Genomic DNA, 23,324 nt, shown 5'->3' on the forward strand with positions numbered 1-23,324 from the left:
TTTAGCAAAGCTGTAAATTCAGGCATGGAAGAAGATAATGAAGAATATGTGCCTGTCAACCTTATCAAAACCTAATTAAAAGCTAGCTGGCTAAAAAGTTTCAACGGAAGCCTGGAGAAGGGAAGAGAGCCACATTTAAACAACTGAAGAGCCGTCACATGGAAGATGCAGCAAGCTTGTTTTCTGCTGGTAGGACCCAAACCAATGGATTCAAAGTACAAGAAAAGAGGTTCTGGTTAGGTAGAACTTTCTGATAGTAAGAGCTATTTGACAGTGGAACAGACTACCTTGTAAGGTGATGGGCAGTCCTTCACTGGAGGCTTTTAAAAAGAGGTCGGATGGTCATCTGTCATGGATGCTTTAGTTGAGATTCCTTCATTGTCGAAGATGGACTGGACCCTCAGGGTTCTACAGTTCTATTATTCTATTATTCAAAGCATTAAGGGTTTGGCAAATGCTGGTGAACCCTTCAAATATTGAGCTCTCCCAAGCTTTGCTACATTCTGATACGGATTTATGAATATAGTGTCTGTTTCCTCTCTCTCTCTCTCTCTCTCTCTCTCTCTCTCTCTCTTTGTGTGAGTGTGTTTTCTCTCTCCTCCACCCTCTCTTCTTTCCTCCATTCCTTCCTTCTTGAACCATCCTGCATGGGCAGGTGGCAGTGGAGGCTGCTTCCCTTGATTTGGAAACTAGTATAATGGAAAGTAGCAAGCAAGTTGCAGACTCTTTTGGATCGACACGTTCTGGAGTTTTAAAGAAACACCACTGCCGTTGTTTTAAACACAGAATTAAAGTTGTGTGACGTGCTGTGCAGAATAAAGAGAAACAGGACACATCACGAAGGGTGTAATTTGCATAGCACGCAGGAGGGAGCAGCCAAGATGGGGCCCAGCTTTGTAAATTGCTCCGGGTAGATGAGCTTGAAGAGCAATGGCCAAGGCAAAGCAGGATTCTTTCAGCAGCCTGGCCTGTTCCAGCTGCTAGGCTTAAGCATGAGAAATGTAGTGGACAGGGAGACCCTTCTTGCAGGTGACCCGGATCCTCTTGATTTTGCTTTTCCCCTTGTACCTGCAGAAGACTCTGCGGAGGCCTTTCCCCCGGGTGCAGATGGTGATCGGGAAGAGGGTCTTGCTGGTCTGGTTCCCATCTAGGATCTTCCCTCTGGAATTGCAGATGGAGGTCAGCTGCTGTTCGCTGGCATGGATGAAGGTGTTGCCTCGCTGGCAGTTCAGGTGTCTCCGCTGCATCATCAGGTTGCAGTAGGTGCTGTCACTCTGCAAGTCAGATTTTGGGTCGTCCTTGTGCCTCTTCAGGAAGTCAGTGTAAGATGTAGCCTGGCTCCATGGGAAAAGGGTGGTGGCCATGACGACGAGCAGGAGAAGAAGGGCCCTACGGTGAGGGCTTCTGGGAGACATGGCAGCGTCCTTTTGTGCTGGGTATCTGCAAGGGCAAGTGATAATAAAGCAAGACACATGCTAAGCACTACAGTGGTACCTCGCGTTAAGAACTTAATTCGTTCGGGAGGTCCGTTCTTAACCTGAAACTGTTCTTAACCTGAAGCACCACTTTAGCTAATGGGGCCTCCCACTGCTGCTGTGCCGCCACTGCACGATTTCTGTTCTCATCCTGAGGCAAAGTTCTTAACCCAGGGTAATATTTCTGGGTCACTGGAGTCTGTAACCTGAAGCATATGTAACCTGAAGTGTATGCAACCCGAGGTACCACTGTATGTGCTAAAGCAGGAGCGAGGAACATTTTCCGCCTAGCGTGGACCTGATCCTAAGCAACCCCAGCAGAAGCTGGTCACTTTAACAGGTGGGGAGGGCAGCCCAGCTGTCAATCACCTGACAACCCCTTTGCCAGGGAGCTCCTTTGCAATCTGCCCCACACTGGATGGGGCACTACTTGTGGGGGAAATGGCAGGGCCTTATTAGGCTGTGGAATTAGTCATTGGAAAGATTTCCCCTGCAATATTTGTTTTTAAAATAGGGTTTTATATTCCATTGTGGTCCTTGCCTGACAATAATATACCCATTTTTGGTCTGTCTTTGTGCATCTGTGACCGTTTGGAGAGTGGGAGTTTGTTGCTTTTAAACTTGTGAATTCCAGAAAAGAGATCACGGACGTTATATTTTTCTGTCAAGGTATTTTTCCATAGAGGATGACAGGAGTGTCCCAAGAAGTCTGTGTGACCATTACGATCACCACATTGAACTGTCACCATGCTGTTGTCATCTTGTGTGTCTCCTAAACCTACAGTATTCTAGCTGACTTGTTTGTATAAAATGTTGCTTTGTCGAAAGGCTGTGGGATGGAGGTTCCCCATCAGTGCATTAAAGGAAGTTGCCTTAGACCAAACCAGTCCATCAGTCCATCTATTTCAGTTCTGTCCACACTGACTAGTAACTGTACTCCAGTGCTTCAGGCAGGAGACTCCTGCAGCTGTAACTGGAGTATCTGATTCTGGGGACTAAGCACAGTTCCTTGAAGCACATGCTCTTGCATTGAGCTATGGCTCATGCTGGAAAGACAGGAAGGGGATGGGCCGAGGCTGCAGAGTGGGCATCCTAACCCCATCCTGGCAAATGTCATATTGTCGCTGCTGAGAGACCACTGCTGCCATGTCCCTCTCAGCCCATTGCTGTCTCTATCATCCCTCTCCATTTCCAATCCTCTCAAAGCACAACAGAAACCGAACTATTTACCCCTTACAAAATTGCTGGTGAATTTTATTTTATTTTATTTTATTTTATTTTATTTACCTACAAATTGTTGTGGAAATGTGTAGAACTAAATTTAAGGTTAAAAAAATAAGAAACTAAGAGAACCAATACTGACAGATTCATCTATCTTTACCTCTTAACATTCGTTCACTGCCCTTTCATAGTCACATTTATAGTGCCTAAACTTGCAGTATTCTTCCCCCTAAACTTGCAGTATTCTTGTGGGTCCCTTGAGGATCCTGGTGATTTGGAATATGAATGCCTGCATAAGCGTTGCTAGTTTTATTCCTGGCAGGACCACCAAACCTTTAATGTGTGGAAATTTAGCAGGTGACATGCTTCCTGGCATGTAGATAATGTGCTGGAAAGAACCTGACTTTCTAGATTTTGGCAAGTCATGCTGTGAAGAAATGAATTTTCCAGCAGTAAAAAGGTGAGTGCACTAAACCAGAAGTGCTACCTTCTTAGGGACTGAGTAATTCATACAAAACAATATTTGCATTTAGTGACAAGTGAGCTTCCACAGGCTCAGTTCAGAGTGACTGAGGTGATAAAAGGGTAAAGGTACCCCTGCCCATACGGGCCAGTCTTGACAGACTCTAGGGTTGTGCGCCCATCTCACTCAAGAGGCCGGGGGCCAGCGCTGTCCGCAGACACTTCCGGGTCACGTGGCCAGCGTGACATCGCTGCTCTGGCGAGCCAGAGCCGCACACGGAAATGCCGTTTACCTTCCCGCTAGTAAGCGGTCCCTATTTATCTACTTGCACCTGGGAGTGCTTTCGAACTGCTAGGTTGGCAGGCGCTGGGACCGAACAACGGGAGCGCACCCCGCCGCGGGGATTCGAACAGCCGACCTTTCGATCGGCAAGCCCTAGGCACTGAGGCTTTTACCCACAGTGCCACCCGTGTCCCAACTGAGGTGATTAAGCAGGACTATTTCTGTGAAAACATTAGGAAATAGCTTGGCTTAATCCAAGGCAAGCCAAATCAGCTCAGACCTTTTAATGTCCCTATTTTATATTTCAAACCAGATGACTCGAGTCCTTTGACATCTCCAGTTGCATTTCACCTCTGAGCACTACTCATGGGCAGAAACCAGGAATTCTGGCTACAGGGATGCATGTGCATCTAAATCTAAAGGGCTTTCTCAGTCACACAGACTCATCCATTCCATTCCTAAACTCCATGCATCACTGATAGTTGTAGCCTTCTGGGGAAACGAGGCACGATCCATTACTCCAAACTTACCCAACCTGTCAAGCGTCTCCCTTTTTGGCTTCCTCCTAGATGAATGAATGCAGCTGTCAACAGGGCTGAGGACTCCAGCAGGAACAGCCTTCCTCTTCTCAGAGTTCCTGTTATATAGAGCTTGCAAGCCTGTTGTCATATGAAGAAGTTTAAGCTGTCCTATGAGTTCCCTGTTTAAGTAATCCTGCACATAGCAACTTTCTGGCAGAAGGTTGCTGAGCTACATAGCATGAAATTAGGTGGACAACCTGTACCGCTGTCTTTGGAAACGAATGTGTTCAGCCCTTCTTCATTATGATCAGTGCCTGACTTGAGGAAATCACCACCGGGATTTAGACCCAGGATCCGTTTTCCTGGGAAGCCCATAAGCATGACTAAAACGCTTCTGGCACAACGGAACACCATGACAGAAACCAGGGCACACAAAAACGCCATTTACCTTCCCACTGCAGTGGTACATATTTATCTATTTGCACTGGTGTGCTTTCAAACTGCTAGGCTGGCACACGGGTGGCACTGTGGTCTAAACCACTGAGCCTCTTGGGCTTGCCGATCAGAGGGTTGGCGGTTCGAATCCCTGTGGTGGGGTGAACTCCTGTTGCTCTGTCCCAGCTCCTGCCAACCTAGCAGTTCGAAACCTAGCTGGCCACATGACCCGTAAAGCTGTCAGTGGTCAAACACCGGCTCCCTTGGCCTGAAAGCGAGATGAGCACTGCAACCCCATAGCTGCCTTTGACTGGGCTTAACCGTCCAGGGGTCCTTTACCTCCCCCTCCCCTTTTTTAAAGGTTGTATAGTTACTTATCTCCTTGGCTCAGGGGTCATATAACTCCATATTCTCTGATGAAAATAGTGACATCCCAAAGAAAACTGGGACATTCTGGGTTCAAATCTGAAACTGGGACAGCTTCTGTAAATCTGGGCCTGTCCCTGGAAAATAGGGACATTTGGAGGGTCTGCAAGCCTATGTGTAAACATGAAGAAGAAAGGAGATAAAGGTTGGGTGCTGCCTTACTGTGCAAGGTATAAAAGGTAAAAGGTAAAGGACCCCTGGATGGCTACGTCCACTCAAAGGCGACTATGGGGTTGTGGCATTCATCTTGCTTTCAGACCAAGGGAACTGGTACTTGTCCACAGACAGTTTTCCGGGTCATGTGGCCAGCATGACTAAACCGCTTCTGGTGCATGGAGGACAGTGACGAGTGCCAGAGTGCACAGAAACACCGTTTACCTTCCCGCTGTAGTGGTATCTATTTATCTACTTGCACTGGTGTGCTTTCAAAATGCTAGGTTGGCAGAAGCTGGGACAGAGCAACGGGAGCTCACCGTGTTGCATGGATTCGAACTGCCAACCTTCCGATCAGCAAGCCCAAGAGGCTCAGTGGTTTAGACCACAGCGCCACCCACATCCAACTGTGCAAGGTAGCATTCTGTGGGTGGGGGAGAAGATGGGAGAGGAGGATTGGAGGCTGCCTTGCTGTTGTGCATGGCAACATCAGCTGAGGGAGGCAGAAAGCAACCTCAGTGCCATCTTTGTAGGTTGCCATGGCAGCTGCTGCGGCAGTGTAGCAGCCTCGGCAACTGCAGGTGTAGTGGCAGGATTTGCTGCCCCTAGACCCTGCTGGGATCCTGCCACCTGAGGCAACTGTCTCAGACTACCAGCCCCAATGATAATCTCCCATTACCCCTGATCTAATTCTACCTGCACACAGTTCCTGCCTCTTTTAGAAGAAAGACAAAGAGAGGACTGGTGTGGTGAATTGGTTAGAGTGTCAGACTAGGATGTGGGAGGCAAGGATTCAGAAAATAGACTGGCCATGCTTTCCTCCTCATTTCATCCCCACAAGATGTTCCACAGCTGAATTTCTTCCAGTCACAAAGTTTAAAACTGGAGCAGCTACTGCCAGACGTGGCGCTTGTAGCACTTGACATTTGGCAGAAGGACAAATTGACTTTCTTTGGGCCCAATATCACATGGAGCACGGGAAGCTAATACCCTATTGGCCCGAATATAAGCCTCACTATCCCCCAAAATTCTGACCATGGAAAGTTAAAGCGTGGCTTATATTCATGACCTTACGGTATGCAGCCAGAAGTGTGGGGCAAACAGTGCTAGGAGAGCGGCAAAGTGATGCCTGCCCCATGCGTAGTCCCTCATCCTCTCCCCCAAGGCCGGGAATAGGGAGAACGAGGAAGGGGAAATGCCGTCAGCAAGGCAACGCGGATCCCACCCCCCCACCCCCACCCCAGTATGCAGCCAGGAGCAGCGGCTTATATTTGCATATTATTATTTTTTCTCTCTCCCTCCTCCAATTTTAAAGCTGCGACTTTTATTCAGATGCGGTTATACTGGGTGTAACAGCAGACAATTCACTAACAAGAGGGATAACATCAACACTTTGTGCCAAGAAGGAGCAGAGTTGCTAGTAGTTACCTCTACTGCCCACACGCTAAGACCTTCGCAAGGTGTACGGCTGAGCCGCAGTGAACCTTGCCGAAATTGTTGGTGCTTTTGGCATACAGCCTCATTAGGCAGATTGCAGGGCTTTTAGGTTATCCAGGGTTCCAGTCCAGGGGAGGGATTGGTGGGGTAAAAAGACACACAGCTGGGACATGTCCACACATTTCCCTGCACAGGCCACACATAGGAGACATCAGATGCATTACTTCAGAGGTAGACCCTATCTTTACAACCCACAGCAACTCAGTTATGGTATAATATAATATATGTTGTTGAATGGGGTGGGTGAAGAAAGTCTGGGTTTCTTCAACAGATCAAGGCTCTTGTTGGAACAAGCTTCCAAAAAAGGAGATGCACCAACTTGTCCGAACTGCCTCTAGTTTCCCGATCTTTCCTGTTGAGCAAATGGCCATGATCTCCTTGGTCCTGCAATCGTGTTTTGTAACTGTCTTCTGTATGTGCTTCCAAACCACCAACTGACCAAATAGATTGAGACACACATGTAGAGGGGATAATAACCTCAAAGACCTGTTACCACAGTACAGGAGAGGTGGCTTCATCCTGTAATGTTTCACCAGGGGAATTTCACCAACAAGGACAGAGATGGGGTGGCCTTATTTGTTGTATATGTATATTTGAGCTTTTATGGCCCACCTTTCAAGGATTATATTCATTTAGCTATTTTATTTAACAAAAAAGAAACTTTTTTGAAAACTGCTTTGAGGTTTCTTCTACAATCAAGTGGCGTGTAAATTTTATGAAATAAATAAATAAAATTTGCAGACTGCCTACACACATACACACACACACACAGAGAGAGAGAGAGAGAGAGAGAGAGAGAGAGAGCTCTGAACAGTTTACATAAAATAATATACTATTTTATACTTAAAGCTGCTGTGGAGCGGTGCGTTATTAAGTGGTCAATCAATTTTGGCATTTTCTTACACATACTAATATAAAGTAGACCTGCCTAACATCAATGGATGTAGAGTTCCAGAAAATACATAGGTGCTTCCACATTAAAAGCACCCAAACCTTGCAAATGTGAAATGAACTTTATGTGGCACTTCTAAATGTATCAGTTCTAAATGTAGCAGGCAGCAGACCAGGAGGCTTCTCCAGCTCTTAATGGGTTGCCAAACGTAAATGACGAGCTAGAAAAAAACCACAGCATGGTATACAAGCTTTTGGGTGACACAGTGCTCTTCTACTGGCTAGGAATTAAGGAAACAAAATGGCTCCAGGGAGGCAAGGCATTTTTTTCTGGTGGCATGCATGCTTTCAAGTTGCCCATGCAAACTTCAGTTGACTAGAAATGCGACAGAAGTTCAATTCTGTACTCATTTAAAGACAAATCTATCAAGGTCCTTTGCCGAAATGGGTGTGGGAGCAACCAGGTTGGATGTAGGGCTGTCGACTTTTCAGCCAGGTGTTATAGCGATGCCTGCAAAAGATGCTTGTTCTATAGATATTTGCATGTGAACTGTTTCTCTCCAGACCATAAAACACTCCTTATGTGCAGATTTTGGGTTTTGTTTAAAAGCTGAAAGAGCAGGTAAGTCCATTTCCACTCAGCATCCTCTGATCCTACCATGTCCAATTAGCAATATTTCATGGATGAGAGCCAAAGTAGAAATACACTGAGAAGAAATAGAAAAGGCTTGGAAAGGAGGAAGCAGGTAAGGTTGCTGCTGCTGATTCATTCTGAGTGAATTTATACCTCACTTTACAGTCCTAATGACACCTACATGCCTAGATGGTACAAACAAGCCCTCTCTGTTTTGTTTCCCAGGGTAATTTATAAGCTGACAGCCCCTCTGGAATGAAGGATCCCATCAGATCAATCACGTCCAAACAGCACCTCTTCCTAGCAGCCTTCCTCCCATTTCTCTTCCAACTTCCTCCAACAACATCTAAGCCAATGCCATTGGTTCCACAGCTCTGTCTGCAAGAAGCAGGACACTTTTGTGCCTGGCCATTATGGTACTTCATTGGCTAGGGAGTTGACATTAGAAGAAGAAGAAGAAGAGTTTGGATTTGATATCCCGCTTTATCACTACCTGAAGGAGTCTCAAAGTGGCTAACATTCTCCTTTCCCTTCCTCCCCCACAACAAACACTCTGTGAGGTGAGTGGGGTTGAGAGACTCCAAGAAGTGTGACTGGCCCAAGGTCACCCAGCAGCTGCATGTGGAGAAGCGGAGACGCGAACCCGGTTCACCAGATTATGAGTCTACCGCTCTTAACCACTACACCACACTGGCTCTTAGTACCCTGAAGAGAAAAGGAGCATTTGTGGTGGACACCAGCCAATGGCAGCACCCAGACGGGACGTGCAAACTCTGCCAGAATCCCTTGAGGAAGGGTCAGCTGCAGAAACTCCTTTTAGCTGGCATGGACTGGCAAGTACTTCATACATATCATCAGGATGTCAGCAGTTCCATTGAGAATTTGGATATGGATGTCGCGAATTCAATGGCCAAGGAGGTGAAGAACAACTGGAAAGTAGGTTTGGAATTGGATAGGGTGGTGAACAAAACAGGGATGAAGCTGCCCAAGGCCTGGGTAGCCCTTGCAGGACCTCACTCCCAGATGACTATTTTTGCACATGAGAAATCTCAGGAGGACACTTATAGTTTTGTGAGGCAAGAGGTCTTCTGCGAATACTACAGGTGAGCAATATTAGCCCTCTACAGCCACAAGTGGCCACTCAGAGAAAGTAATGAGACGAGTACCCTTAATAGAGACATCCTTGTTCTTTGCAGCACAGTATATTATAAAGTCACCAGCATTTGGCAGAGAGAAATAGATAAGCATGCTTTAGGTGACGTGTAAAGTATTGTGTGCTTCCCCTTTTCTGAGTTGCAGGAAATTCAGGGAGGCCTTTACAAATGGAGGGAGCATATTTCAGAAGACAAAGAGCTGTGTACATACCATAGCTTTAAAGCACATGATTTAAAGCGAATAATTCTGGGAGCTGTAGTTTACCCTACCCAAAGCTATAATTCCCAGCACTCTTAATAAACTATAATTCCCAGGATTCTTCAGAACAAAACCCTGTATAAGCAAAGATATGTTTTTGTTCTCCTGTGGCAAGACTGAAGCACATAATAGTTTCAGAGCAAGTTCTTTCAAGGCAGGCAACTGTTTCACAAAACAGAGACACTGCTTGCTCAGGATTCGAAAATATTAAAAGGATGTTCTTGGCAAATAAATTGATGGAATGTTCCACCCCCAAATGCAGACCCCCTTGATATTAAAATTGGGTCTAATTTTATTCTACAAAGTTTCAGTGTCCATTGCAAATGCAACAAGGGAGAGCCCTCATTCATTCCTCTCTTAAGGTGCAGCCTCAGAGAAGACAACCCATTCATCACTATTATTGCCAACAACCTCATGTATAGTGCAAAAATCATTTTCCAAATCCCATGTATTTAAACAACATTTTTAAAAATGCCCACAACACACCATTAAAAGTTTTGTCTGTGTCTAGAGATACCACATTTTTCTGAAGTCACAGTATATCATACTGAATGCCCTTTGGATCAAGTCAGCAATATTCCATTTGGGAATGTCTGATCTAAGCAATATATGCATTTAACATGCACAATGTAATTGGCAGTAACAATTTGCTGGCTCATCCCTGACCATATATCTGAAGGAGCGTCTCTACCCCCATCGTTCTACCCAGACTCTGCGGTCCAGCACCAAGGGCCTTCTGGCAGTTCCCTCACTGCGAGAAGCCAAGTTACAGGGAACCCGGCAGAGGGCCTTCTCAGTAGTGGCACCCGCCCTGCGGAACACCCTCCCACCAGATGTCAAAGAAAACAACAACTACCAGACTTTTAGAAGACATCTGAAGGCAGTCCTGTTTAGGGAAGCTTTTCATGTTTGATGTATTACAGTATTTTAATATTTTTTTGGAAGCCACCCAGAGTGGTTAGGGAAGCTCAGCCAGATAGGCGGGGTATAAATAATAAATTATTATTATTATTATTATTATTATTATTATTATTGGCTATGCTGATGGGAGTCCAGTGACTTATGGTATGGACTCCACAAGCTTCTCTTCCCTCACACGAATGGAAGCCTGTGGGTGTGTGTCGTGTGGGCAACACTATACACTTTGTTTATAGCACTATAAACAGTGGGTGGTGCTGTGCTCTAAACCACTGAGCCTCTTGGGCTTGCCAGTCAGAAGGTCTGCAGTTCGAATCCCTGCAACGGGGTGAGTTCCCGTTGTTTTGCCCCAGCTCCTGCCAGCCTAGAAGTTCAAAAGCACATCAAAGTGCAAGTAGATAAATAGGTACCACTCTGGTGGGAAGGTAAATGGTGTTTCCGTGCACTCTGGCTCTCGTCAAAAATTTATTGATTAAAATAAATCTACATTGAAATGCTGACGAATTTTCATGAGATGAAAAGAGCTAAGAAATGTGGGGAACGACATTAAAGAAGGAGAGAATGAGAACTGAAAGAACAAAAATTGACAGATCCTTCCTTCCTTAGTTGAAACAGAGTAAAAACGGGTTTGTTATGTAAGTGTATGTGTGTGTGTGTGTGTGTGTGAGAGAGAGAGAGAGAGAGAGCGCCAAAAAAGCAATATGATAGCCAGAAGGGAGAGGCATGGTTTATATAAAACCCAGTCTGGCACAATCCATGGATTTCTTCCTAGGAAAAAGTTATGAAACTTTTGGCAAACTTTTCATTGGCTCAAAAGCACAACAGAGTGGTAAATCAGCAGCTTGATCCGTGTGGAGCTGAATCCAATACGGTCCCCCTGGAAAAAGTGAGTCCTTTTTGCATTCCTTTCTCTCCTTCCCTCTGCTGTTTTGTCTTTTCCTCATTATCTGAAGGAACCTGATTTGCATCTTTCTTCCATTGTCGTGTGGACCAGTTCTTGGATTCCTGTCTCCTGCCATGCCCAGTTGCTGCTGTTTTCTTTCCTAACTGGTGAAAGAGAAAATGGAGGGTGAGACTGCCATAAGAATTCCAGGAACAGCACTAACTTTTAACCCCTCTGCCTATTTTCATCAGAGCACCAGGAATACCATGTGATTCGATTTAAACACACCGTGTAGCAAGTAGACCAAAGCTGATCCCACTGTTTTCTAGTTTTCCTGCAATGGACTTCAAATTCACATTCCTAACCTACAGAAACGGGTGTGGGTCAGGCATGGAGCAACCAGGATGGCGGTAGGGCTGCCAATTTTTCAACCAGCTGCTGCAGCTGTGCCTGTAAGAAATATTTGCACATGAACTGTTTAACCCCATGCCTAAAAACACTTCATATGCAGATTTTGGCTTTTGTTCAAATGTTGAAAGAGCAGATCAATCCATTTCCACTCACCAGCCTGTCATCCTGCCCGGTCCAATTAGCGATCCTTATGCGGTGATATGCAAAACATAATTTTGGTTGCCTCCAGAATGTCAGCACAATTAAATTCATACAAGGCACACTGCAACCATGGTGCTGCAAATCTACTTCAAACACAATAATGGACTTTATGGGAAGTTGTGAATTAGGGTGGATTCAGGAGGAATGCTCTTTGCCATATAACCCCCCTCCAAATAAATCAAATGCTCAATAAAGTTCAGGCATAGTGTTCCCATTACCACCTTAGAGAACAGTGAAGTTATTCTTTTCACTACTACATTTCACAGTTTTGCCACCTCCTCCTTGATGTTCACATAGGCTGTTCATTTCTGTTTCTGTACTAACCAGGGGGTATTGATGGGGGTAGGGAGCGGGTGGCGCTATGCTCTAAACTACGGGGCCTCTTGGGCTTGCTGATTGGAAGGTCGGCATTTCAAATCCATGTGATGTGAGCTCCCTTTGCTCTGTCCCAGCTCCTGCCAACCTAGCAGTTCGAAAGCATGCCAGTGCAAGTAGATAAATAGGTACCACTGTGGCGGGAAGGTAAACGGCATTTCCATGCGCTCTGGTTACTGTCATGGTGTCCTGTTGTGCCAGAAGGGGTTTAGTCCTGCTGGCCACATGACCCGGAAGGCTGTCTGTGGGCAAACGCCAGCTCCGTCGGCCTAAAGCGAGATGAGCAACCCCATAGTCACCTTAACCGTCCAGGGCTCCTTTACCTTTACCTTTTTTATTATTGATGGGGGTGAGGGATGTGATTCCCTTGGCAAACATGTTCACATTTTTGCTAGAGAAAAATTAGGAGTGACTTCAGGACTCCTTTTGGCATGAAGGTGGGTTGAGAAACAACACCTCAGTTTACAACAAAGTGCAGGACACACAATGCATTTTGGGTAACGTCCTGTGAAAACACAATAAAAACATGACACTGGTAATATAGTGAATGCAGTGATTGGGAACGTGGCCACAGTCTTGCTCTAAGCATTGTGCCAGCAAATCAGGATGGATTCTCAATAAACAGCTCATCTGGAAGAGCCCATGGCGTGAGACCCCATTCATATCTGAAACTCAGGGCTGTCATTGGAGCACCAGACTCCTTCCTCCTGCATCACATGCCCATCCTCCTCTGAATCACCTATAGCCTTACTGCAGGGGGAAGGGGAATGACGTGTTCAGCTATCAAAGCAGTACCCCTCTCTTCTCCATGTCTATGTCCGATTTATATGAACGCTTATTAGAATTTGCACATCACATCTGTTCTGGGCACAGAGGGAGAGGTTGTGTTCACTGTGCAAATGCCAGGTTAGCAATTCTGTCACCGCACTGCCCTCTCGTGGCAAAAATAAGGACACACAAATTGTTCTACTAAAAACTGTGTATACCGTATCCACTGCGCTTGTGGGCTGTTATATGTAGGCAGTGCCACTCGTGCAATTAGGACCAAAATCTCAGAGCAGAGGTCCAAAATACATAACATATGTTTAGACGCCCCATTAGTCCAGCATTTCCAGCAAGCAGCCCATACAGAGAATAATCTGAGTTTTTTTTAAATCTTGTGGACCTTTAAAAAACAACCTTTGAGAACTGTAGATATACGAAGAGCCTTGTTACAGAAAGAGTATAAATTAATATTTCAATTAGGAACCTTATATGCAAAGGGTTTGAATACTGAATTCGATCTAGAATGCTATGTATGAGTGTACTGTTGTTTGGTTGTAACAGAAAAGTGATGCTGCAGATTTAACCATGTAATCATGTGATGATTGATTCTATACTCCTGTATTGTATTTAACTGCTTGTTATGAGTCTGAACACTAGTTGTGCCTGTGAATACTTTCTTTATCCTGAGCAAACCGTTTTGTATGATTGGGTAAGGTATAGTATTTTCTAATTTTTATGGTTTACCACACATTGTAATTGGAATGCTATTTTGTATCATGCAGCTTTTCGGACTGATGAAGCGTGTAGCGAAACCTGTAATAAATCCAGAGAACAGGTCTCTTTTTGCCCACTTGCGTTATTCTCACCAGGTGGCTTTGATTTGCCTTCCAGTGATTGATCCATGTACCCAGCTTTGTGTTTCCAACTCAAGACCCATTGAAGAACATCTCATCCAGCTCAATCTTTGAAAAACAGCTTTGAAAAACTTTTCATATTCTCCAGAGTGCTACCCTTGCCGTTGTGGCAGTATGGGGTTGCCGTTCTGTGATTGGACTTACGCTACTTGTGGAATGGTTCATTTATCCAGTCCGTATAACGTTTAGTGTACATGCAATTTGTTAAGATAGAGTTGTACACTTATCCACTCCATGTTTACATTATCTCCAGGCTCTGTCTTGCACATGGCACCTTAGTATGTTTGTTTTTTGAATGGTTATAAGTCTATCTCTATTCTAGCTATTATTCTAGTAAATTTGGTTTTATGCTTATAAGCCAGTTTGTGTTGTTGTTCTTTCTTTATCTGCTGCCAGAACTTATTTTATGCATTATAATATGTATTATGTATTATATTATGCATTATAATTTATATTACAATCCTAGGTGCTAGGAAGAATGAGGCTGTCCGAAGACGTCTGTTGCCTATTCCTTGCAGTCCTGCTGGTTGCTCTACTCCCTGAGTCATCCTGCGGCAACAACCCCCGCTATGAGAAGTTCCTGAACCAGCACCGAGACGAGCCCAGGAGCCGCTTCCACGGCCGATACTGCAACACCCTCATGGGCAGCCGTGGCCTGACCAAACCCGAGTGCAAGGAGGTGAACACTTTCATCCACGGCTCCAAGCGGCAGATCCGGGCCGTGTGTGCCGAAGGAGGGCTTCCCTCGGGGGAGCTGCGGAAGAGCCGGCAGCACTTCAGAGTCACCACTTGCACGCTCCGGGGGGGCTCCACTCGCCCACCGTGCGAATACAAGGAGAACATTTCGCCCAGGTACATCATCATTGGCTGCGAAGGCGGCTGGCCGGTGCACTATGACGAAAGCCAGATTGTGACCTCTCTTTGAAGCACCATTGGTAGACCTGAAGGAATCTCTCTTCCCTGTGTATTCATCAAATTCTGTATCCCAGTATCCCAGTCAAAACAAAGCCCAAGTACATGAAATAGCTGTGTTCACATTAATCCATTGAAACCTCCCCTTGCCTCGACTTTTCCTTCCCTCTTTATTTCTCACCTCCCCCATTCTCAAATAGATTGTAAGCTCACTGGGGCAAGGAGTCGCCTTTAATGTTTGTTGCTCTGCAAAGCGCTGTGTATACGGATGACACTGTTTCAACGCTAATATTGTCATTGTTCATCATGGCCACCACCATGGGATCAAGATTGAATCATATGCAGATTAGGCCCGCTGAAATCAATAGGGCTTCACTGAGTCACCACTGGTATTCCAAACAGTAAGGACACTACCCTAAATATGAATGAGACTGAATCTGATCCAACAGGTTTACACAGTGGTACCTCGGTTTTTGAACGTCTCCGTTGATGAACATTTCGATTTTCGAAATGCTTCAGTTTTCGGATATGCCTTGGAAGTCGAACATGCAACACATCTTCCACTGAATGCAAGATCCTGTGGACTAGCTGTCAGCTATTGAGTTTTTGGTTTTCAGATGTTTCAGAACTCAAACCGTCTTCCGGAACAGATGACGTACGAAAACCAAGGTACCACTGTAATATCATTTTACAGACATAACTGACAATGTGCTGGAATATACTGTATTCAGCACATGTGATTGGGAAGTATCCTGGCAGCGCTACGAGTTACCATGACATTATTGAATCGTATCGCTTTGAAGAATTTCTTGCTGCAGTTTGCTTTATTTCTGTGCTTTTGTGTTTGGTGTTATAATGATTGTGATGTTTTATTTTCAATGCTGTTGTGATTATTGTGAGCCACTGCTCACAATATATATATGCTACACATATATTGGCTGCACATGTAAAAAGAAAAGTAAGGACTATATAAATACACATTAAAAACCTTACAAACCTTTTTTATTCATTATCTTTAAATTAGAAGTGAATAAAACATTGCATATGAACAAATTAAAGGCTCTCAAGTTTGTTTCTTAATCGTTCATTTTGTGGCATATATTTTCACCCAGATCTAGTTTTTCTTAGTTGATGACATTCAGGACAGGCATCAGTCAGGTTTCCAGTCGCAGAAATCTGCTATCATCAAATCCACTTTTTCTGTGCTGGAGAACTCTCAACCTTCTTCCCATCTTTCAGTGTTCTTAAACACTCCTGCTCCCTCTCGGATTTAGGCATACTAGTTTAGGAAATCTTAATTTAAACATTTTTCTATAACCAGGCTTTAGGCGGATTAACATTCTATGTCCTTTTAAATGTGTTTGTGGTAAGGGGGGTTATTGTTTTGTTTTGTTTGTTTTATTATGTATTTTGTGTTCTCATTTTGTATCTTTATGTTGTAAACTGCCCTGCGATCTTCAGATGAAGGGGGGCATACAAATAATAGTAATAATAATAATAATAATAATAATAGTAGTAGTAGTAGTAGTAGTAGTAATAATAATAATAATAATGCACAAATCCTTTTAGCTTTTCTTTTCCATCCATTCATCTTAGTACAGATGGGACACAACTGGCCTTCCAGATATTGCAGGACTACAGCTCCCACAATCTTTGGCCATTGGTCATTCTGGCTGGGGCTGATGGGAGTTGGAGTCCAACAACATCAAAAGAGCAGCAAATTAGGAGAAGGCTGACTTAGTGGGAAAGTGATACAAACTTGGCAGATGGCTTGATTGCAGTCTCCTTGCTCCCAGGAAGCAGTTCTCCCTGAGGCTGACAAGCCAACAAAGCCAAACTGTTGGAATTCCCTATTCCTATTTGGGAGTTGCATCCAAGCATTCCAAGGAGGTTCAAAACAATTAGTCAGAGCCCTTGGGCACTGTTGCTATTGAAAGAATATTGATTCCTGGCCCCCTACTATATGAGAACATGGGACAAGCTAGCAGCACATCACTCAATGACGAATATTTGAACGAATGTGCTGCAAATTCCTCAAATTCACATAAAGGGTTCAGAATTCCTGAATGACAGGGAGAAAGCGAGAAACCAAGAGGGATTTTGAAAAAAACCCAGGGCTTAATAAGAGACAGGGCCCATCCCATAAAAAGCAACAACACAGGAAGTTGCATTAGGCTGAGTCAGAACTCTGGTCTATCTAGTTTAGTATTGTCTGCACCAAGTGGAAGTCATTCTCGAGGGTTTCTGACAAAGGTTTCTCCCATCCATACCTGGAGATGCCAGTGAATCTAAGCAATTCAGTCTCTTAAGCTTAAGCCAAGAAATAGTATTCTCTATGAAATTCAATATCAATATACGTATCAAGGCTTTGAGTTTAGACCACTGAAGAAACCCAGAAAAATACCTTGGGAGTGTGTTACCTGCAAGCCCCAGTAAAAGGCCCCATTGGGGGCGAACAGCGGCCTCTTGATTACTTGAACTGCCAGAGTGAAACAGGTGCAAAATGCCGGCACCTTGTCTACAACTTTATTAACATCCATCTACAACTTCACTAGCATCTCTCGGTATTGTGAACAATATTGAACTTACCTCTTGTTGGTATCTTCATGAACTTACCCAAAAATATAAAGAAAACAAAAGACTGAGCTAAGTACTTTAAAAATCCATTGAAATCAGACATTATAAGTTCATCTTTGGTTGGGTAGTTCGTAAGTCTCTGTGGCTTTGTATAAGTTTTTGTATTTTTCTCAGAAGATTGATGAAGAATGCATAATCATTTTGGTAATTACAGTGGTACCTCAGCTTACATACGCTTCAGGTTACAGACTCTGCTAACCCAGAAATAGTACCTTGGGTTAAGAACTTTGCTTCAGGATGAGAACAGAAATCGTGCGGCGGCGGCACGGCAGCAGTGGGAGGCCCCATTAGCTAAAGTGGTGCTTCAGGTTGAGAACAGTTTCAGGTTAAGAACGGACCTCCAGAACAAATTAAGTACGTAATCAGAGGTACCACTGTATTGTGGGTATATTAGTCACCAATGCGTTGCATGAGTCGTACTACAAAAGGGAACACAGCTGAGGCAACAATTAAGATGAGGCCACCATCTCATTGTGTTGTTTTGGAAAACACAGTTCTAAGACAATGGGATTTCACGTTTCAACATGCCCTACCACTTTGAATATGAGCCTGTCGCTAGTCAGTAATTACTGGGAAGCATTGGGATAGGAATTGATTTCGACACAAAACACTTCCTGGTCTTTTCCCTCCACCCTCTTTGCCCTGCCTAGCTGCTTACTGTATAGAAAGCTCCTTGTTGACCAGAGTCGAAGGCAACTAGCTCCTTCCAACCGGAGTGTGATCCATTTCTTTGACGTGGAGCTGAACCCAGTGGCAGGTAAGTGAAACCTTGCCCAGTGCTACATCCAGGGTCTTTTTCCAGCCATAACTCAGTTCCGGCACCTTTCAGGTGGACACCAGAGGCGTAGCATGGACAGGGTGAGACTGGCAGGGTGGCAGGAAGACGCAACAGGCATGCACCCTTCCAATCAGTCCAACTGGGCTGATTGGAAGGATGTTTGTCTGCCCTGCTGCATCCTCCTCGACTGCTGCTGGGCACCATTGCCATTGTAAGAGAACGAGGGAGGGACATCCATCAATATGTGCATGCAGCTGATGGGCACAGCATGAAATCTGAAGGAGGGGAGGAATGGCTCAGGGTAAAGGCCAGATTGTAAGGTGATATAGGGTGAGAGGTGAACTACATGGGGCCAAATGAGATGTGGGAGATCTGTGATCAGGACCTCCCATGCATGTTGTTGTGGCGATCACACAGGGTCCCCAGATGTTTCACCATCTATTGATCCCTGTGCCACTACTTTATTTCTCGCTGCCACCACCCAGTGTGCAGTCCAGTCAGGGTTAAATTGGAACATAAACTTTTGTTTATTTATTGCAGTTTAACAAGCGTGTGGTTTCATAAACGGTATCAGTCAATTACAAACACGGGGTGCCTATCCAGACCTATAACTTCCACTACCTGCTCTCACTCACTAACCCACCTCTCAGATATTTACTTGTCTTCCTAGCCCCTAAATATTCCTGACTCAGCTTATTTTGCTACACTTACTCAACCTACCCACAAACTCTATCCCAATTCACTCCCACTCCAACCAACCACCCAACTAACTCCTCCCTTTACCCCTCCCAAAGCTGGTTTTATAGTCCCTCTGACTCCACCACTGGGTCCTGATTGGGTCACCTGTTTAACTATTTCACCTCCAGCACTCTCATATGTTAACATCACAGTTGCTCACTTAAAGGTAACAGCAATCACTGTACCACATTGGCTCTGTAATTAGCAAATAAGAATAATAATTTATTATTTATACCCCACCCATCTGGCTGGGTTTCCTCAGCCACTTTGAGTGCCTCCCAACAGAATATTATTATTATTAATAATAAAGTGATAAAACATCAAACATTAAAAATTTCCCTAAGCAGGGCTGCCTTCAGATGTCTTCTAAAAGTCAGATTATTTCCTTGACAGCTGATGGAAGGGTGTTCCACAGGGCAGGCACCACCACCGAGAAGGCCCTCTGCCTGGTTCCCTGTAACTTGACTTCTCACAGTGAGGGAACCGCCAGAAGGCCCTCGGAGCTGGACCTCAGTGAATGATGGGGATGGAGATGCTCCTTCAGGTATGCTGGGCCAAAGCCATTTAGGGCTTTAAAGGTCAGCACCAACATTTTGAATTGAGCTCAGAATCAAGTAAATTGGTTTATAAAAATTAGGCATTGGGGGGTATCTGATCATGGTAGCAGAGGCAGGGGGCTCTTTATCTCTCCCTCCTCCAGTCTGGTCCTGGTCCAAATCTCGCTCACACGCATAACAGGTCAGTGTTAGAAAAAAGCAAATGTTCTGACCTCCTTTCTCTGGTCCTCGGACCCTAGTCAGCACAAAGAGTCCTTGAAAAAGAGTACTTTGCAGAATTCTGCTTTTATTCTGAAAAGTCTTTTGTGTGTTGAGGTCCCCAGGGCCACCCCAATAACTCACACATCACACGGAATTTTTGTTTAAGGTTTTTGGCATAATTTTGGCCACAACTTTATTAAAATACAAACAAGTGAGTGGTTGCTTAGGCATTGGTTGTGACTAGCTGCCCCCACCATGGGGGACAGTCTGAAATTCCACGAAAGTCAGAAAAGGGGAATATACTTGGGGCTAGCAATGGAGCAGGGAACCTGCCCTCAGCCCACCCCAAATGCAGCCAGAAGCTCTTGCAGTGGCCCGAGCCCCCTTGACAGGGTGGACAAGTAATAGTTAGCCCCCGATTCCTTTAACAGAATCCCTTGCAGCAGCAGCATTAGAGGGGCAGGCACAGCTAATCCATGCCCCTCAACCAACCAAACCATAAACCAATGCCTAACCGCAACCTTACAAGTTGTGACGATTTGCTACGCAGTAGGCAAAAACCAAATGGCACCAGCCAATCAGCCAGATGGACAAAATTCCTACCGAGCCCCTGCCCCAAGAGCAGACAACCCCATGACAGGCATAGCAAGGTCAACGCGAACAACCCTAATTCTAGGGGGGGGGGGCAGGCAATCCGATGCATGGGCGAAAAGAGGAAGACCTAGCCTTGTGCAAGTAGTTTTAGTATTTCTGGCTGTCAATCAACAAATGGCAACATTAACTTCTTCCCAACAACAAGGGAAGCCCAATCATATCAGTGGCCAACAGTCAATTAGCCTGCCCCACAACTTTGGAGTGTCCTGGCGGCCCCCACCACAACACGTGCTCTCCATGAAGGAGAACACGCTTTATCTGAAAAACGACCAACCAACTGTACACACATCAACCCTACCAGCTTTCTGTAACCAACCAACCCACACCCAACAATAACATTGACCACTCTATATATACAGGTACAATTATGTCAAAGGTTGCATGAGTCATTGTAGGTCGCTTACTTAGTTCTTTTCGCATTAAAGAAACAGCAGCCAATTTTTAGCCGTGACATAACACACCTGATATTTGAGTCAAAGGGAGCAGGACCTCCCATTCGTGCCAATCATATTTGATTTTGTTTCCATAGAAGCTTCCCACAAACACTCCAAATTCTACCACTACATTATCTGTAAGGTATATAAAGGTTCTTGTCGTCCCCCCTTAAGAAATAGGCATCTCTTTAATGTTTCCTCCCCCCCCCTTCCTTTTCCTGCCAGTAGATTCTTAGACACCGCCATGCTGGTCTCTCGCTGCCTGCTGGTTCGTCTGGCCATCCTTCTCAGCGTCCTCCTGGTGCAGTCCTGCGAAGGGCAGTCTTGGGTCGCTTTTCAAAGCAAGCACATCAATTACCCCAAAACCTCAGCCCCCAACCTCAATGCCTACTGCAACCTCATGATGGTGCAGAGGAAGCTGAATCCAGTGGTGTGCAAAGTCACCAATACCTTCATCAACAACCCCACAGATTCTGTCCAAGATGTCTGTGGCACTGGCGGGAAGCAGTTCAAGGATAAATTATATGACAGCAACAATCCGTTCTCCATGACCATCTGCAGGTTCATCAATGGTAAACCTCCTAATGACTGCAAATACAAAGGCACAGTTACCTCCAGACGCATTCGTGTCACCTGCGAAAACAAGAAGCCCGTTCACCTGGCAAAGCTGCTGTGATAGGCAGAAAACCACGCAAACCACGCTCTGCCCATTGAAGCCAGAATGTTCCTTTGGCCATTTCTACCTGCAACCCATCCACATCATTGGCTTTTCCCGGTTTAACAGTCATTTGCCCTTTCCAGGGGACCTCGGGAGCTGTGGCCCTAAGAGCAATGACGCCAAGCTTCTAACTAAGTATTCGGTTGGTTTCTCTTAATGGTTATTCTCTCAATAAAGCTCATTCTGTCAGAAGCAAAAAAAGTGTGGATCTGTACCTACATTCTGTCTATGAACAGTTTACAACAGGGGCCAGCAAACTTTTTCAGCAAGGAGCCGGTCCACTGTCTCTCAGACCTTGGGGGGGGGGGGGCTGGACTATATTTTGAAGGGGGGGAAATGAACGAATTCCTGTGCCCCCAAATAACCCAGAGATGCATTTTTTAAAAAAGCACACATTCTACTCATGTAAAAACACCAGGCAGGCCCCACAAATAACCCAGAGATTTTAAATAAAAGGACACATTCTACTCATGTAAAAACATGCTGATTCCCAGACTGTCTGCAGACCGGATTTAGACAGCGATTGGGCCAGATCCGGCCCCCGGGCCTTAGTTTGCCTACCCATGGTTTACAAGCTATTTAAGAGTAAAAGCAGGAAATCAGAAGAGCTTGTTCTGTTCAGAGAGAATTCGGCCAATCTTTAACGGATTTCTTCATAGCAAAACATTTTTCACAAGAACCGGCATATACAAAATGATGGATGTAATAGATGTGGCCTGTGACTAGATTTCCTTTCTTCATTTTGTAAAATGCAGCCTGGGCAGTGTATGTGTGTGTGTGTGGGGGGTGTTTCCTCAGGAGACTATATCGTGTTCCTGTTGGGATTAAAGCAACAAGGCTTGCAATCTCTCCCATGAACCAATTTGAGGGGTATGTTCTATACTAAAGTTGTGTCATCTGTACTAATGCCATGGTCCACAAATATAAACCATCTAAAAAGTCCAGACTAGCACCCATCTTTACAGGGAGGCCCCCAGTGCAGGTGCTATGCGCTAAAGGAATGACGGAGACCAAAGATCAACACCAAAATAATCATGGCAATGTGAGGAAACAATGTCAGTTCTGTTTCTTGTACCAGATTTGAGTGTACGTTTTTTGTAACTTATTTTGAGAGTGGCTTGGGACTTCGAAGTGGGGTGTAAGTATTCTAAAGGAGTCACTAATTCTAAAGCACTATCTTTTAAGTGGGACGAGAGTTCGCTGGTGGATTTATTCACAGTGATACCATTCAGACACACAAGACATCACATAAAATCAAAGAATTGTAGAGTTGGGAAGGACTCCAGTGGTCATCTAGTCCAACCCCCTGCAATGCAGGAATCTCAACTAAAGCATCCATAGTGTTCAAATCATCCATGTGTGTGAACCAGCCTTGACAAGTCTTAGTTAAACTACATCACTGATGTATTTTAAATTGTTTTTGTTTTGTTTTGCTAGTTTAATGCGTTAGTGGTATGTAGTGTTTTTGTATTGTATTGTTTTTTTTCTTCTTCTTTCTTCTTCTCCTTTTTAATTTTATCTCTTCTTTGTAATTGTTGGAAAAGTAATAAATATTATTTTAAAAAAATAAAGAAGAGGAAAAAAAGACAAGTCTTAGTTAAACTTTGACCAGTATTATTCAGGGTGGCCCAAAAAATGTTTTTATTTGTGAGTGCTGTCATTGAGGGAGTGTAACTGGTATTTTATTTTATTTTTTAGCTGACCCTTTAGAAAGCATGTATTGCTGCTAGTGCTATTAATAGCAATCAGCTCAAAGATGCAACTGAATTAAACTTCACCCAGCTTGCAAGGATGGTCTCTATTACTGGGGCATCAAG

At 44.7% G+C, this 23,324-nt stretch overlaps 3 protein-coding genes across 6 annotated transcripts; 2 read left to right on the forward strand and 1 right to left on the reverse strand.

Annotated features, from left to right (window-relative positions):
• Positions 1-614: 614 nt before the first annotated feature.
• LOC310662827 (ribonuclease-like) lies at positions 615-11,877 on the reverse strand. The gene is made up of 3 exons (XM_083409985.1): positions 11,777-11,877; positions 3,972-4,100; positions 615-1,440 (listed from the first exon to the last, which is right to left on the reverse strand). The coding sequence occupies exon 3, from the start codon at positions 1,413-1,415 to the stop codon at positions 987-989; it is 429 nt and encodes a 142-aa protein (XP_083266111.1). The 5' UTR covers positions 1,416-1,440; positions 3,972-4,100; positions 11,777-11,877; the 3' UTR covers positions 615-986.
• On the forward strand, positions 11,021-15,843 carry LOC310662813 (ribonuclease-like). Of its 3 annotated transcripts, XM_083409964.1 has the most exons (3): positions 11,170-11,215; positions 11,319-11,379; positions 14,345-15,843. In XM_083409964.1, the coding sequence occupies exon 3, from the start codon at positions 14,357-14,359 to the stop codon at positions 14,801-14,803; it is 447 nt and encodes a 148-aa protein (XP_083266090.1). In that variant the 5' UTR covers positions 11,170-11,215; positions 11,319-11,379; positions 14,345-14,356; the 3' UTR covers positions 14,804-15,843. The 3 variants fall into 3 exon arrangements, with proteins under 3 accessions (XP_083266089.1, XP_083266091.1, XP_083266090.1); XM_083409963.1 differs by lacking the exon at positions 11,319-11,379 and having other exon boundaries at positions 11,021-11,215; XM_083409965.1 differs by lacking the exon at positions 11,319-11,379 and having other exon boundaries at positions 11,134-11,215; positions 13,747-15,843.
• A 2,068-nt stretch (positions 15,844-17,911) lies between these two features.
• LOC310662681 (ribonuclease pancreatic-like) lies at positions 17,912-21,708 on the forward strand. Of its 2 annotated transcripts, none has more exons than XM_083409626.1 (2): positions 17,912-18,184; positions 21,015-21,708. In XM_083409626.1, exon 2 carries the CDS (start codon positions 21,034-21,036, stop codon positions 21,463-21,465), a length of 432 nt encoding a protein of 143 aa, XP_083265752.1. In that variant the 5' UTR covers positions 17,912-18,184; positions 21,015-21,033; the 3' UTR covers positions 21,466-21,708. The 2 variants fall into 2 exon arrangements, with proteins under 2 accessions (XP_083265752.1, XP_083265753.1); XM_083409627.1 differs by having other exon boundaries at positions 21,018-21,708.
• The last annotated feature ends 1,616 nt before the right edge of the window (positions 21,709-23,324 follow it).

Source organism: Podarcis tiliguerta (assembly GCF_965153285.1).
Source record: "Podarcis tiliguerta genome assembly, chromosome: 13".
Lineage (NCBI taxonomy): Eukaryota > Metazoa > Chordata > Lepidosauria > Squamata > Lacertidae > Podarcis > Podarcis tiliguerta.